General features: G+C 41.9%; 1 protein-coding gene across 10 annotated transcripts in view; it reads right to left on the reverse strand.

Annotated features, from left to right (window-relative positions):
- Positions 1-17,260, reverse strand: part of APBB2 (amyloid beta precursor protein binding family B member 2) — a 99,689-nt gene that overhangs the window by 16,471 nt on the left and 65,958 nt on the right. For 9 of the 10 annotated variants that reach the window (XM_083367649.1, XM_083367647.1, XM_083367648.1 and 6 more), the window contains 2 exons: positions 12,287-12,433; positions 10,980-11,107 (listed from right to left, as the gene is read on the reverse strand). In XM_083367649.1, coding sequence (XP_083223775.1) covers positions 10,980-11,107; positions 12,287-12,433 — 275 coding nt within the window. The remainder of the gene's footprint in view (positions 1-10,979; positions 11,108-12,286; positions 12,434-17,260) is intronic. The other variant, XM_083367639.1, reaches the window with a different exon arrangement.

Consider the following 17,260-nt stretch of genomic DNA (forward strand, 5'->3'; position numbering starts at 1 on the left):
AAAAACAGCTGTGAAATTTCAAAAGAAGGATTTATGATATTAGATTTATTGCGGCAGCAAAGTCAGCGGCTTAAGGTAACAAGTCGAAATAACATTACAAATTCTTGGTATAGAAGTGATCCCTCATTTTTTTAAAAAATCCCATTTATATCCCGCCCTTCTCCGAAGACTCAGGGCGGCTTACAAGCTTAGCAGTAGCCTTCATTCTATGTATATGCCTGCTTTTATTAGGGCTTTCCTCCCCCCAAGCGGCATTATTACAAAGTCAGCTTAATTGCCCCCAACAATCTGGGTCCTCATTTTACCTACCTGGGAAGGATGGAAGGCTGAGTCAACCTTGAGCCTGGTGGGACTCGAACCTGCACTAATTGCAGGCAGCTGGTGTTACTTAAGGAGGCATTAGCCCACCGCTCCACCAAACAATTCCTTCAAGTACATTCTGCAAATAATGAATTTCATTCCTAGCTGGAAAGCTTTGATATTCCCAATCATTAAAAAAAAAAGTAAATGAACTCCTGCAGTTTTTGGTGACTGCATTCACACAGTTATCATCCTACAAACTTAAGCCAGGCAACTCAATGCTTTGATCTAAAAACCACAAATTGAAGGCAGGTTTATTGACTGATAAGTAATATATTCACGGTCTAATGATTGAAAACATTTAAAATGCCCAAAGGTACAAGAATAGCAACTGAACTAATTCCAGTCAGACAAATATTCTAATGGACTCCATAAAACTTGGCTAGAGGGTATGAGGCAACACACCAGGCTAAAGCTGAAATTTCAGTCTAACACTCTTAACTTCAGAGTATTAAAAACGGAATTCTGATAAGTCACGCAAAACATTTCATCTGTCTTCCTTCTTTTGTCTGGCTTAAGTTTCAATTTGACTAATAATGGGAAAGGCTTACTCAATAATCCACTGGCTTGTGGATGTTAGGCTGAGAACCCCACGGATATTTGTGGCTGTAAGAGCTAAATCATGGCATTCACCCCGTGGAAGAAAAAGAGCCAATTTTACTACTTGGTAGCTGCTTCAGGTCCATACTTAATAGCACATCTGTCTAATCGTACAATGCACCAGGCCTAGCCATTATTCTGCTTCTGCGTGGCCAGCCACATCATGTCAAGAAAAGGAAGGAAGGAAGGAAGGAAGGAAGGAAGGAAGGAAGGAAGGAAGGAAGGAAGGAAGGAAGGAAGGAAGGAATTTTAAAGGTCCCTGGGTGATTTGTCTTAACAACCCACAAAGACTAGAGTTGCATTTACATCCCTGCAATATCACAAAGCAGTAGGCGTGAGCTTAAATGGACTCCAGAAGATGGTAGAGGACAGGAAGGCCTGGAGGAATGTTGTCCATAGGGTCGCGATGGGTCGGACATGACTTCGCAGCTAACAACAACAAAAACATCACAACGTATGACCTCATCAGAAACACTCAGGAGCCGAGCTGTTACTCAGTGGTCGCCCTCTGAAAATTGTTTTGTTGCGTTGTTGAGATACATTTTTTTTCTCTCTCCTTTCCTACCCAACTCCAATGCAGCAGGGTAGGCAGCCTGACTAATACGTCCACCCCCACCCCCGAGAATCTCTCAATGTATTTAAAGGGTTTGATTTAGTTGAATGACCCAAAGCGCAAGCCAGCCTCAGAGGGAGCCTTTGTTTCCTTGCCAACAAGGAGGAGAAGCAAATAGCGATTAACTACAATGAAACTAACGGTTTTATGAAAGGCCTGTTCCTCATTACCACCCCTGGAGAATTGATGGCTGTAACATTTAAGCCCTACAAGGGCCTTATTCTTTTTTTTTTCTTTAAAGAAACCTGCAATCTCTTGCTTCCAGATGGGGTTGGGGCAACTGATTGGAGCTGAGCATTGACAGGCTGGATGCCCTTCCCGATGCCTACGCGGAGTTCACAGCAGACAATTACTCATTGCGCTCAGAGAGAAAAATATCTGCCGCTACCTAGGATCGAACTCACAACCTCGTGGCTGTGAGGCGAGAGTTCCACCTCTCGGCCACCATGCCGCTATTTAAGAGCCTTAAATATCTGGGTGCATATTTTTTTTTCCAAAGGGAAAATCCAGCAAGCACCCCAAATTTACAAAGGCAAGTCGTAATGGCCCAGGTCTGGCTGACACAACCATGTTCAGGGTAAATGTTTACCAGCCCTATGGTGCAGTGATTGTCACCACCAAGACTCGACCCCCATCAAGGCAACCGATTTACATTTTCTGACAGCGCAAGGGCCCCAGCGAGTCTTGGAACGCTGAGATTAGCATCTGGCTTAATGTCTGTGTTGATTTGCATGTGGCTTTTTTTTTGCCTGAAATATTGGTCTTCAAGGCTGTTTTTTAGGGTTAGTCTCTAAGACTCTCAAGAATAGTTTAATATACTCATGGAAGACTAAACGTCACCCAAATTTACAGAATTATGGACTATCAGCTAGTGGCCTGACGTGGTTCCTCAACCTGGTCTGAGTTGAAACATAGGCCAACTCAACATGCTAGAATAGAATAACAGAGTTGTAAGGGGCCTTGTAGGTCATCTTTCTAGTCCAACCCATTGCTTAAGCAGGAGACCATGTACCATTTTTTCTTCTTATTCTATTCTATTCTATTCTATATTATTTTTTATTCTATGCTATCCTGTAATTCTATTCTATTCTATTCTATTCTATTCTCCTATTCTATTCTATTCCATTCTATTCTCTCTTATTCTATTCTATTCTCTCCTATTCTATTCTATTATGTAATTCTATTCTATTCTATTCCATTCCATTCCATTCCATTCCATTCTATTCTATTCTTATTCTATTCTATTCTCTTATTCTATTCTATTCTCTTATTCTAATCTATTCTATTCTCTCCAATTCTATTCTCTCTTATTCTCTTTTCTTCTCTTCTCTCTTCTTATTCTATTCTATCCTCTTCTATCCTCTTCTCTTCTCTCCTATTCTCTTCTCTTCTCTTCTCTTCTCTTCTCTCTTCTTATTCTATTCTATTCTATTCTATTCTATTCTATTCTATTCTATTCTATTCTATTCTATTCTATTCTATTCTCTAATTCCATTCCATTCCATTCCATTCCATTCCATTCCATTCCATTCTATTCTATTCTATTCTAATTCTATTCTATTCTATTCTATTCTATTCCGTTCCATTCCATTCTATTCCATTCCATTCCATTCATCATCTTGGTTGCTCTTCTCTGCCCTTTTTCTAGAGCTTCAGCATCTTTTTTATATCATGGTGACCAAAACTGGACACAATATTCCAAGTGTGGTCTTACCGAAGCATTATAAAGCGAAACTAACACTTGAAACCATCCCTCCGTTGATGCAGCCTAGGATTGCGTTGGCTTTCTTGGCAGCTGCAGCACACCGCTGGCTCCAATTTTTCCACTGCCTTGTCTACAAAATGTGGGAGCTACTCACAGCCTCCCCCCCCTCCCGCAACTTTCCTCATCTTGGCAAGCCTCTGGATATCTCTAGATGTGTTGTCCAATTTATTGTAACCACAGTCACTCCCAGATAGTCCCTTGGATGCTTTTAAAAACACAGCAGTGCAAATTCCTTGACATTTATAGCCAGTTTTATTGCTTTGGCCGACCTTGCCGAAAAAACTGCAAGGTTGTCCAGGCAATCTCCAAGAATCAGAGACAATTAAACGGAAGGGGGGGGGAAAGACTGAAATAAAAAGAAATTAATTGGCCAAAATGAAGAGAAACATTCAGGACCAAATTATGTACGGGAAAATGTATTTTGAATGTGTTTCTTTTGTATTATTTAATATTTCTCTGAAATAGTAACCATTTGTCTGAAATGGTTTAGGGTTTCCTGCCTGAGCAGGGGGTTGGACTAGAAGACCTCTAAGGTCCCTTCCAGCTTCTATTCTATTCTATTCTATTCTATTCTATTCTATTCTATTCTATTCTATTCTATTCTATTCTTCATTCCTATATTCTATTCTATTCTATTCTTCATTCCTATATTCATTCTATTCTATTCTATTCTATTCTATTCTATTCTATTCTATTCTATTCTATTCTATTCTATTCTTCATTCCTATATTCATTCTATTCTATTCTATTCTATTCTATTCTATTCTATTCTATTCTATTAATTCTATTCTATTCTTCATTCCTATATTCTATTCTATTCTTCATTCCTATATTCATTCTATTCTATTCTATTATTCTATTCTATTCTATTCTATTCTATTCTATTCCATTCCATTCCATTCCATTCCATTCCATTCCATTCCATTCCATTCCATTCCATTCCATTCCATTCCATTCTATTCTATTCTATTCTATTCTATTCTATTCTATTCTATTCTATTCTATTCTATTCCATTCCATTCCATTCCATTCCATTCCATTCCATTCCATTCCATTCCATTCCATTCCATTCCATTCCTTATCATCTTGGTTGCTCTTCTCTGCCCTTTTTCTAGAGCTTCAGCATCTAACTAAGTAACGTTGGAAGGAGTAGCACTGACGAGGTTACCTAGTTTGAGTCACGAAACGTCTGCAAGAAAACAAGCAAGCTCAGAGACCACCCGCCACCCTTCATTTCAACCTTGAGCTGCAAATATCCTCCTTCATTGGAAGCGCATATCCTTTAGCCCAAATTATATGTCCTATGATACTTGATCTAATGTTCTGCTGAAATCAAGATACATTATGTCCACAGCATACCCCTGATCCACTGGAGAAGTTATTGGGGCACTTTCTTTTTTTAAAAAATCTGCCTTGATAAATTCATGCTGTCATTGCATTTCCCCCCCCCCACCCAAGGTATTTACACAATGCCTCTTCTGCGATATGAATCTTGAGCGTCAGACACTGATCCTCCTTCCCCGCCAACTTTTGAAGATAAGAATATTGTGATCAGATCTGTGCTAGGTTTTGGATTTGTGGAATACAAAGTGTTTGGGACCATGAAGATGCTACCTAGCACAGCTCAACTCCTCCTTAAAGTAGAGCTACAGTATGTATTTTCCTGGGATTGTAGGGCTGATTTTTGCAGCTACAGAAGGAGCATGCTTTGATTTGAAGAATTTCTGACAGGTGCTACGTGCCTATCCACACATGTTCCAAATCATTTTTCCCCCCTCTTCCAGTCTGAACCGATGGGCACAATTATGATAACTTTCTGCCTCCTCTTCACTAGAGGAACTAACAGAATGACACAGAATCAAACGCAGCCTGAACAAAGTTCCACAATAACAGTTTTTAAAGATCTAATCAGACACCCGCATTTTCTAATCATTAATTTGTGTCACAAATCAGTAAGTCCTCTTTTTATGTTTAGCCCAGATGCAGTATTAAACAGTTACAGATCTGGGGCATCTTTTGAAAAATTACATGCCCGGCTTTCAAAAGTGATGTATATATTCAAAATATAGAGCCCAGATTAAGTTAGCAAAAAAGGAAAGAAAGAAAGAAAGAAAGAAAGAAAGAAAGAAAGAAAGAAAGAAAGAAAGAAAGAAGGAAGGAAGGAAGGAAGGAAGGAAGGAAGGAAGGAAGGAAGGAAAAGAGACAGGAAGGAAGGAAGGAAGGAAGGAAGGAAGGAAGGAAGGAAGGAAGGAAGGGAAAGAAAGAAAGAAAAAGAAAGAAAGAAAGAAAGAAAGAAAGAAAGAAAGAAAGGAAGGAAGGAAGGAAGGAAGGAAGGAAGGAAGGAAGGAAAAGAGACAGGAAGGAAGGAAGGAAGGAAGGAAAAGAAAGAAAGAAAGAAAGAAAGGAAGGAAGGAAGGAAGGAAGGAAGGAAGGAAGGAAGGAAGAAAAAGATACAGGAAGGAAGGAAGGAAGGAAGAAAGGAAGGGAAAGAAAGAAAGAAAGAAAGAAAGAAAGAAAGAAAGAAAGAAAGGAAGGAAGGAAAAGAGACAGGAAGGAAGGAAGGAAGGAAGGGAAGAAAAAGAAAGAAAGAAAGAAAGAAAGAAAGGAAGGAAGGAAGGAAGGAAGGAAGGAAAAAAGAAAGAAAGAAAGAAAGAAAGAAAGAAAGAAAGAAAGAAAGGAAGGAAGGAAGGAAGGAAGGAAGGAACGATGGAAGGAAGGAAAAAAAGAAAGAAAGAAAGAAAGAAAGAAAGAAAGAAAGAAAGAAAGAAAGAAAGAAAGAAAGGCTTTCCATTGCCGGAATAAATTATTTACAATATGTGTGCCTCCCCTCCCAAAATACATTTCAGAAATTAATAATAAAACAGCCCCTGCTTTCTCATTGTCGCTGAGTTATGTTAATGGTGAAGTAACCGCTCTAAAGACATAATTAAAGTCATGGCTTTGTGCAATTTGCTACGGATTGGATTACATTACAGCAAAAAGTCAGTAATTTTTTATCGTTCACACTTGGGAAGCCAATACATAAGGATAGACCATAGTTAAAAGCGGAAATTTCTCAACACGTGAGCAAAAGAAAGAAAAGAAGAGTGGCCCTCTCCAACATCTCCACGAGGTTTCCTAGATATTTATCATTTAACGCATCCATAAGGCCCCTCTGCATTTTGCATCCTGCAGCACATATAGGAAGGATAAAGGAAGCTGAGACGCATCACTTATTTTAATCATCTACACACAGGAAGAGTGTGTATTTTGTCCTTTGGTTCAAAGGAAAGAGGCTTTATTTATCTCGGGGTGCGTTTGTGGGTCTCCCACGTGCCAAGCGCCAGGCTCTGGCGGTTATTAAAAATTCATTGGCAACCCAAGAGGGTGCAATCCCTCAAGCAAAGGCTGCAAAAGGATGGTTTTCCATGCGCGCCTATCCAATGAAAGACCGAAATGCCCAAGAACCGGAACATAGGCACCCAGCATCTAATCTAATCACACAAACACCAACCCCACCAGGTAGGCCACCAGCCTGGCTCTCTGCACATCGCAATGTCGTTGTATAATAAATAAACCTTTATTGTCAAAGTACAACATGTGTACATTGAGATTAGCTGAGCCTCCCCCCCTGTCCTATCCATACTGGCCATTTCAACCTTTTCTCCCCAGTCTTGACCCCTGAACCCTAAAGAGCAGAATTGTCAACCAAGGTGCCAATTTCAGCCAGCCGATTGCTGAAACCCACCCCCCAAACCCAGCCCCATCACAGCCTGCCCCAACACACACACACACACACACACACACACACACACACACACACACAGAGAGAGAGAGAGAGAGAGAGAGAGAGAGAGAGAGAGAGAGAGAGAGAGAGAGAGAGAGAAGGTCTCCTACCAGATAATAAACCACAACAGCTGCCGAATGTCAGAGGGGTCTTCGTGGAGCAAGACCCTCCATTCCCTGCTGGCTTTTGCAAGAGGGAGGGGGAGAGAGAGAGAGAGAGAGAGAAAGAGAGAGAGAGAGAGAGAGAGAGAGAGAGAGAGAGAGAGAGAGAGAGAGAGAGAGAGAGAGAGAGAGCGCAAAGGCGGAGGTGGGACTCTACTCACAGCGCAACGTGGGTCCAGCTACTCCTGTCCAGCGGCCGTTAAGTGCCATGTCTCCGGAAACAAAACGGGAGGCATTCTCTGCCTTTTTATCGCACTTTGGAGGAGAAGGACCGCGGAGTCCCTCAGCCAGCAAAGCCTCGCTCTGCTCAGTCTCCGGGAAGGAAGGCAGGACAAAGAGGCCGTTTGTGCTTTGCTTATTCAGCACACACCCAGCGCTGCTCTTCTATAAGTTTCTGACTCTTTTAAGAGCGACAAATAAGGATGTCTCTGTGTGTGTGTGTGTGTGTGTGTGTGTGTGTGTGTGTGTGTTCTCAGCCGGCAGGTCCAAGCAACAGCTAAGGAGGGTTAGGGTCCGCCTGGCTTCCCCAATTCAGCCCCCCTTCAGACCTTTGCTAGAAATCAGATAGCACAAAGCACAGTCACCCCACCCTCCCCTTCCTCAACCCAGTCCCCACCCCTCTTTTGGAGCTTCTCTCGTATTAAGCCCCCCCCCGGGGAGTGGGGCTGACAGCTCATTCCTTCCGCATCAAGTTGGACCCATCAACTCTCCCGCCAGATGTTCCAATTCCCACTTGGCTCAGGGGTGGGATGCAGTGCCCCGGCTTCCTCCTTGCTTTAAAAACCGCTCTAAAATAAAAATAATAAAATAAAATAAATAGAATAAAACAATAAATAGAATAAAATAAAAAAATAAAAGAATAATAAAATAAAATAAAATGATAATAAAATGATAAGATAAAATAATAATAAAACAAAACAAAACAAAATAAAGATTTAAAAAAATCCCACGCCTCTCTCTGTCTAGGAAAAGATCTCAGCCACTCCTCCTGCTTCGCCCTGCCCCATCGTCATACATCTATTATTAAAAGGTCCCTCTCTCTCCCGTTGGATCGGCTGCTCGAATTAACTATTAAGGGCCCGGGATCAAAGTGTAAAAAAAAAAACCACTCTGCCAAAGAAATACACGTGGCTTTGCACAGCATTCATTGTGCAATCACTTCCTTTGTCCAGAAAAGACTTAAATGATATTGTTTGACGCTACTATTAAAAAAAGAAAAAGAAAGATCATTTATGTATGAATGTAAGCATGTGCGTATGATTTATTTGTTAAAATTTATTTGCTGCCCGATTCGCCATGGGGGTACTCTGGGCAATAAATTTAACAAATAATAAATAGATGATAGATAGATAGATAGATAGATAGATAGATAGATAGATAGATAGATAGACAGACAGACAGACAGACAGTAGGCAGGCAGGCAGGCAGGCAGGCAGACAAGACGATAGATAGATAGATAGATAGATAGATAGATAGATAGATAGATAGATAGATAGATACAGACAATATAGAGATATATAGAGGATAGAGATATATAGACAGATATATAGATATATAGATAAGATATAGATATAAATAGATAAGAGATAGAGATAGACAGACGATATAGAGATATATAGATGATAGATATAGATAGCTAAGATAGATAGACTGACGATATAAATATAGATAAGATATATAGATAGATGTAGATATAGATATACTATATATATATATATATATATATATATATATATATATATATATATATATATATATATATATATATATATATAGAGAGAGAGAGAGAGAGAGAGAGAGAGAGAGAGAGAGAGATACTGGCTGGGGGATTCTGGGAGTTGCAATCCGCATGTCTTAAAGTGGTCAAGCTTCAGAAATGGTGCTTTATTATCCAAGATCAGAAGGCCAGACCTTTTGGGGATTAACCCATTTTATTAGAAGGCTCAAGCTTTTGAGATCCAGGGCTCACTTTATCGGGTGCTAAACTGATATAGGATTTGATGCGGGGGGGGGGGGGGAAGAAGAGGGAAATATAGGGTTGTTATGTAGATGCAGAACACATGCAAAACAGATTACAAAGCCTTCACTGCTAAACTGCTCCTACAGGTCGTCCTCAATTTACGACTAAGACGGAGCCCCAAATTTACATTGCTAAGTGAAACATTTGTTAAGTGGGTTTTGTCCCACTTTATGACTTTTCCTCCACATTGGTTAAGCGAATCGTTGCAGCGGTTAAGTTAGTGAACCGGCTTCCCTCATCGGCTCCGATTCTCAGAAGGTGGCAAAAGGGGGTCATGTGACGTCACAACACTGCCACCGTCATAAATGTGAGTCAGTTGTCAAGCATCCGGATATACATCACGTGACCATGGGGGACGCTGGCAACGGTCGTAAGGGTGAAAAACGGTCCTAAATTGTAACTTTGATCAGTCACTAAGCAAACTGTTGAAAAATCAAGGACTACATATGTTTTTTTTAAAAAAAAACCAGTGTGCCGTCGTGCCGACATTAAAAATAATGACAATAAAGGTTATCTAATCTAATCTATAAATAATTTGTCCATTGTTGACCGGAAGAAGAACGAATGATTGACGATGCAAGAGGAAGATTTAAGATTCTTCGTTGCTCTGATATTGTGGGAAAGGACTTTTGAAGGCCCACGTTGTAGACAGGATTTCGCTTCTATCAACTCCTTTGTAAGCTGCCTTTTCATGACAAGATAAAAAGGAATCTTGCTCACTCCGTTAAACATAACACTTGAAGCATCAAAAAGACACCTGAAGCCCCAAGAGCTTTTAATCCCAGCGCTTTTTGAAAATACATCAAGACTTTGCCAACGTACTTCAAGACACAAGATCAAGTGTTTTCTCATTGACACCAAACCCCCCCCCCCCAAATAAATCAAATATGGCACAGAGCGTAGGGTTCAATGGCAGCTGAAAATGTTAGTTAGTTAGCAGCTGAACGGTTTGCACAAGGAGCAAGGAGGTAACTTAGAAAAATGAATATGTCCTAATCTTTAAAATGGAGGAGGAGGAGGAGGAGGAGGAGGAGGAGGAGGAGGAGGAGGAGGAGGAGGAGGAGGAGGAGGAGAAGAAGAAGAAGAAGAAGAAGAAGAAGAAGAAGAAGAAGAAGAAGAAGAAGAAGAAGAAGAAGAAGAAGACAAGTTGAAAGGGACCTTGGAGGTCATCTAGTCCAACCCCCTGCTCAGGCAGGAAACCCTATACCATTTCAGACAAATGGATGTCCAGTCTCTTCTTAAAAATTTCCAGTGTTGGAGCATTCACACCTTCTGGAGGCAGGTCGTTCTATTTACCTATCTTGAAAGTTGCCAAGGTTGAGGAACCCTGGAATAGAATATATTTATTACCATCTCTTGATGTTCCTGAGTCACCATTTCTTCAAATCGCATCCTACAGACCCAGTTCAGCAAGCATCTAGTCCCTACTATCAGAATTAGATGCTAAAATGAAACATTTCTCCATGGCTGTCCCAGAAAAGCAGATGGAGAAGACGACAGCAGGTGTTTTTGAGGTATCACCATGTAATGATAAACTGTAACATACTTAACATACTTAAAAAGGCAATTGAGTCACACAACAATGAGGACATAGAGATACATTCAATAGGATATTGGGGGCTACGTTTGTCTGACGTGCCTGCATTAACAACTGTCCATCTCGTAAAGAAAGGCAAAATATATTTCAAACTTACCGGCCATTATCTCGACCGACTCCCCAAACTCTGATGCTGACAATGGGCTGGGAATGAAGAATACTACGATCCATGGGGTCAACCAAATTTAGCATATCGTTCTCCAGGATAAGATACATGTCTTTTCCCTAAGTGAAAAGAGAGAGAGGAAGGAAGGAAGGAAAAATTATACTCAGCACAAATCTTTTTCACCCTGCAACAATTATTTCAAAAGGAGGGGGAGGAGTGTTTAAGAAAAATATAACCATGGGGGCCTTGGTGCTCTCCGAGCTTGGGTGGTTTTCTTGCAGATGTTTCGTGACCCAACTAGGTAACATCATCAGAGTGAATCCCCCCTCTCTTCTAGTACTGATGATGTTACCTACTTGGGTCATGAAATGTCCGCAAGAAAATCACCAAATTCAGAGAGCACCAAGGACAATGCTGGTAAAAATGCTTGGTAAGAATGCAGGTAACCATCATCAGCGCCAGAAGGGATTAGGGTTTGCTGCAGGTACATAGTGCAGCTTCTACTACTGATGGCTGGGGAATTCTGGGAGTTGAAGTCCACAAATTGCTTAAGGTCTAAATCTAGACCCCCGGTCTAAATCAAAAGATCACAACTTGATGCGGAGTTCAGATCCCAGAATTCCCTGCAATAGCCACAGTAGTTGGGGAATTCTGGGAGTTGAAGGTGACCCATTTGGGAGTTCCCATGCAGGAAGCGTTCCCCTGAGGCTTTCCTAGAACCGTGAAGGCCTCTGGTTCCCATCACCATCACTAATGGCAAAAGCCAGAGAGAAGTTGCTTTTGTCTACCATCTTTCCACCCAAAATACAAATACGATCAAGAAAGTATGGGCGTTGTCTATTCACACACAAACACACACACACACACACACACACACACACACACAAATGACCATCTCATGGAGAAGATTGGCCTGGCCTTCAAAGAAGCTGGAAAACCAAGGTAGCCACAAAGAAAGAAGACTTACAGCAGGGGTCTTCAAACTTGACCCTTTGATGACTTGTGGCCTTCAACTCCCAGAATTCTTCAGCCAGGCACGCTGGCTGAGGAATTCTGGGATTAAAGTCCACAAGTCATCAAAGGGCCACGTTTGAAGACCCCTGCTTGTGAACTTCAACTCCCAAAATTCCTCAGCCAGGCACGCTGACTGAGGAATTCTGGGAGTTGAAGTCCACAAGTCATCAAAGGGTCATAATTCCCTCACGCTGGCTGAGGAATTCTGGGAGTTGAAGTCCACAAGTCATCAAAGGGCCAAGTTTGAAGACCCTTGACTTAGACAAAATGGAGACATTTCTTACCTCTCCCCAAATGCCCACGGTATCTCTTATGTCGTTTTTGCAGTACGAGAGTTGCCGGATGCAGTTGTTTACCGCCACGCTGCTTTTTCCAGGCGCTAAATCTTCCTCTCCCATCTCTACCCACCCCAAGGAACGGACAGCAAAGCACTGCAAAGAGACCAGATCCCAGGAATAACGTTTTGGATCTCATGGATCTCCACCTCATGAGGTAACATTTGTTAGACAGAATTCAGCAATTACGAACGGCGCTGAAAAAAAGCCACTTTCGGCCGTTTTTTCCACACTTGTGACCGTGCGATCCCAAGATCAAAATTCAGACACTTGGCGCCTGGCTCATATTTATGACGGTTGCAATATCCCGGTGATCAACCTTTGCGACCAAGTGACAAGACGAGTCCATTGGGAAAGCCAGATTCACTTAAGAAGGGTGTTACTAAATTAAAAAATGAAGTGACCTGTGGCAAGGGAGCCCGTATAATGGGGCAAAACTCCCTCAAGGCCCTCCTCGCTTAGCGACAGGAATTTCACACTCCCTCGTGGTCGTAAGTCGAGAACTACCTCTCTTCATGCCGAAGAAGGCAACATAAAATTTACTAGATTATTTTCGAAATTATTGAATGAATAGTTCGCTTTTGTAAGCTTGCAAAATCTGTTTGTCGGGTCCTTCGTTCCTGACTCGGAAGATCAGACAGTTGAACCAAATGTTTCTTTTAATCTCACGAGCAGTAGGTCAAAACTTTTGCCTTATTTGTGTTTATTGTTCTTTCATTTTCCACCAATTTTAAGTCTTCCATGCACGCTGAGGCCCTTTTAACCTGCAAGGAGGAATATTTCTCACGCGCTGCTTGTTCTTACCAAGCGAGGTAAAATAATGAGATTATGAAATTTAGTGTGGAGGAAACCAAAGCTTTATACTTTGTAAAGGTAAAGGTAAAGGTTCCCCTGCACATGCGTGCTAGTCGTTTCCAACTCTAGGGACCGGTGCTCTTCTCCGTTTCAAAGCCGAAGAGCCAGCGCTTGTCCGAGGACATCTCCGTGGTCATGTGGCCGGCATGACTAGACGCCAAAGGCTCACGGAACGCTGTTACCTTCCCACCATAGTGGTCCCTATTTTTCTACTTGCATTTTTACGTGCTTTCGAACTGCTAGGTTGGCAGAAGCTGGGACGAGTAACAGGCGCTCACTCTGTTACGCGGCACTCGGGATTCGACCCGCCAAACTGCCGACCTTCTGATCGACAAGCTCAGCGTCCTAACCCACTGAGCCACCGCGTCCCCCTTATACTTTGTACAAATGTACAAATGTACTGGCTCAAAAACAGTCCCTGTGAAAGAGAGCTTGGAGTCCAAGCGGAAGTTCAATTAAATATGAGCTTGGCTGCATTAACAAGAGGGATAGAATCAAGATCCTTTGAAGTGTTAAGACCACTTTACAAGGCCTTGGTAAGGCCACACCTGGGACACTGCATCCAGTTTTGGTCACCACGTTACAAAAAAGGTGTTGAGACTCTGGAAAGGATGCAAAGAAGAGCAACTAAGATGATTAGGGTACTGGAGGCATGTGTGTCGTTCATATAGTGGGGGGGGGAAATCAGCTAATACTTAGTAAGATTGTAACTATGGGTAGTGTGTAAAACACTGAAATACATATGAACAACTGTTGCAGGAATTGGGGATGTCTAGTCTAATGAAGAGAAGGACCAGGGGTGACATGATAGCAGCCTTCCAATATCTCAGGGGCTGCCCCAAAGAAGAGGCAGTCAAGCTGTTCTCCAAAGCGCCTGAAAGCAGGACAAGAAGCCACGGATGGAAACTCATCAAGGAGAGAAGCAACCTGGAACTAAGGAGAAACTTCCTAACAGTTTGAACAATTAACCAGTGGAACAACCTGCCTCCAGAAGCGGTGGATGCTCCAACCCTGGAAGTTTTTAAGAGACTGGACAACCATTTGTCTGAAATGGTATAGGGTTTCCTGCCTGAGCAGGGGGTTGGACTAGAAGACCTCCAAGGTCCCTTCCAACTTTGTATTATTATTATTATTGTTGTTGTTGTTGTCTTAAGATTCCAATGAAAAACTAAGCAGAATGGCCAAGGTTTCACTGATCTTTTTTTTTTCATTATTTGTTCCAGTCCGCAACTAAATATTATTTTTCATCCCCTCCAACTCGTTCAAAGGTGAGACTTCATTTCCCCCCCCCCCCAAGGACGAGAAATTTTTAGCAGACACCATTTTCGTCCCCAAATTTTATTCTCGAATGAAATGAGAATGGAGCGAATAAAAGACAACCAGAGAGAAAAAAAACTTTGCGAGTCCAGACCACTTAGGGACGAAAACAATCAAACGGTAGCGAGGCATCCAAGACAGAGAGCTGCAATTAAATGAATGGGACCAGCCACGGATAAAACAAAGGCCATCTTTAATCCTCAAAACAAAAGGAAACAATTGTTCAGGATCCATCGTACAATCACAGCAGAGAGACTTGACTGCATGATGTAATAACATGAAAAGAAAAAGAAAAAAAAACCAGTGCAGGCAAAGCTATCCAAAGTAGACATCAATACTCATAGTCCTCTACTTACAACAATTTGTTTAGTGACCATTCAAAATGACAATGGCACTGAAAAAGTGAAAAAAAGCGACATTTTATATTATTATTATTTTAATTCCATTTATATCCCGCCCTTCTCCGAAGACTCAGGGCGGCTTACAAGCTTAGCAGTAGCCTTCATTCTATGTATATGCCTGCTTATTAGGTCTTTCCCCCCCCCAAGCGGCATTATTACAAAGTCAGCTTATTGCCCCCAACAATCTGGGTCCTCATTTTACCTACCTGGGAAGGATGGAAGGCTGAGTCAACCTTGAGCCTGGTGGGACTCGAACCTGCACTAATTGCAGGCAGCTGGTGTTACTTAAGGAGGCATCAGCCCACTGCTCCACCGAGGCTCTGACCCGTTTTTCACACTTACGACCGTTGCAGCCTCGCCATCGTGATCAAAATTCAGACACTTGGCAGCTGGCTCAAACTTATGACGGTCGCAGTGTCCCAGGGGGTGGTTGTCACACGATCCCCTTTTGCGTCCTTCTGACAAGCCAAGCGAATGGGGAAGCCAGATTCGCTTAACCACTGGGTGACTAACTTAAGAACCGCAGTGATAGCAAGAAAGGTCATAAAACCTGAGCTGAACTCTAAAGATTCTCTTCTGTCAACAGAACAGAAAATCGAAATGACTAATGGGCATATTGAATTACTTTTGAGGAAAACCGCTTGGCCAAACATCCAGAACATTTTACAATATTTGATAAAGGTAAAGGTAAAGGTTCCCCCGCACATGTGTGCTAGTCGTTTCCGACTCTAGGGGCCGGTGCTCATCTCCGTTTCAAATCCGAAGAGCCAGCGCTTGTCCGAGGACGTCTCCGTGGTCATGTGGCCGGCATGACTAGACGCCAAAGGCGCACGGAACGCTGTTACCTTCCCACCGGAGTGGTCCCTATTTTTCTACTTGCCTTTTTTACGTGCTTTCGAACTGCTAGGTTGGCAGAAGCTGGGACGAGTAACAGGCGCTCACTCTGCTACGCGGCACTCGGGATTCGACCCGCCAAACTGCCGACCTTCTGATCGACAAGCTCAGCGTCCTAACCCACTGAGCCATCGCGTCCCTCAATATTTGATAGCTGGTAGTAAATAATTATAACGTTTGTATGAATCTACGACGCTATGGTGTTGGACCAGGAACTGGAAAACCCACATTTAATATTTCTTATTATTCCAGCTCCATTGGAATACTGTCTTGACTGACCCTCGCATAGTCACTGAGGAAAAAATTGGTTTATTGTTGTTCGTAAGGGGTTTAGATTTGTAGGTTTTTAAAATGGTTTTTATATCATTTTTACCTTTGATTTAGAGCCACCTAGAATTAGTTACCCGACAGAGGGGGAGACCTCTGTAAAAAGGCTCTAAATAAATAAAAATCTGAATCCATATGCAAGGATTTAAGCCTGACAAATGTGCGAATTTTAAAACGTGTTAAAGAAAAAACACCTTGAAGAGCTAAATTTACCAGAGGCATATGGCTTACTTTGCAAATGTAATTGAAGGGGGGGAAAAATATACCCGATCATATTCTTAGTAACTGCTGTTTGTTTTACCAGCTTTAATTGGGGAGCTTCTGCCTCGGAGCTGCCAATATTACAGATGTACCAGCATAGCTTAAATCTGGAAGGTGTGGGGGGTTATTTTATACTTTTAAAAAAAAAAAGGTTTCGGGAATCCAGCCTCCTTAGAACAGAGGTCTTCAACTTCACCATTTTAAGACTTGTGGACTTCAACTCCCAGAATTCCCCAAGCTGCCTGAGGAATTCTGGGAGTTGAAGTCCACAAGTCTTAAAGTTGCCAGGTTTGGGGACCTCTTTTGCGACTTTCTGACAAGCAATGGGGAAGCCAGATTGACTTAACAATCGTGTTACTAACTTAACACCTACATACTTAACACATGCATGCATGTGTATATATGTATGTGTGTGTATATACACATACACACATGTGTGTGTCTGTATATGTATGTATATGTGTGTATACGTGTGTGTGTGTGTGTGTGTGTGTGTGTGTGTGTGTGTGTGTGTGTGTGTGAAATGTTAACTATTTAGATTACCTTGCTAGGCCCCAAACATGGGGCAAATCTTTATTTCCTGTTTTCAGCCTTATCTCAAAGGCCATAGAACAGGCTGTAGTCACACCGGACAGTTCATATATTTGTGTAAATTAGGGTTAGGGTTAAAACACTGCCTAATGTGCAATCAGCCCAGGTTCGAATCTCAGAAGGGTATGACTGACTGATGAAGACTAATGCGTCAGAAATGCATCTCAGCCTCCCTTAATTCTTTGTTAGTAATTTACACACACACACACACACACACACACACACACACACACACACACAACATAAATAATATGTTGAATAAATATGCCTAAATGTA

Source organism: Vipera ursinii, assembly GCF_947247035.1.
Source record: "Vipera ursinii genome assembly, chromosome: 7".
Classification (NCBI taxonomy): Eukaryota; Metazoa; Chordata; class Lepidosauria; order Squamata; family Viperidae; genus Vipera; species Vipera ursinii.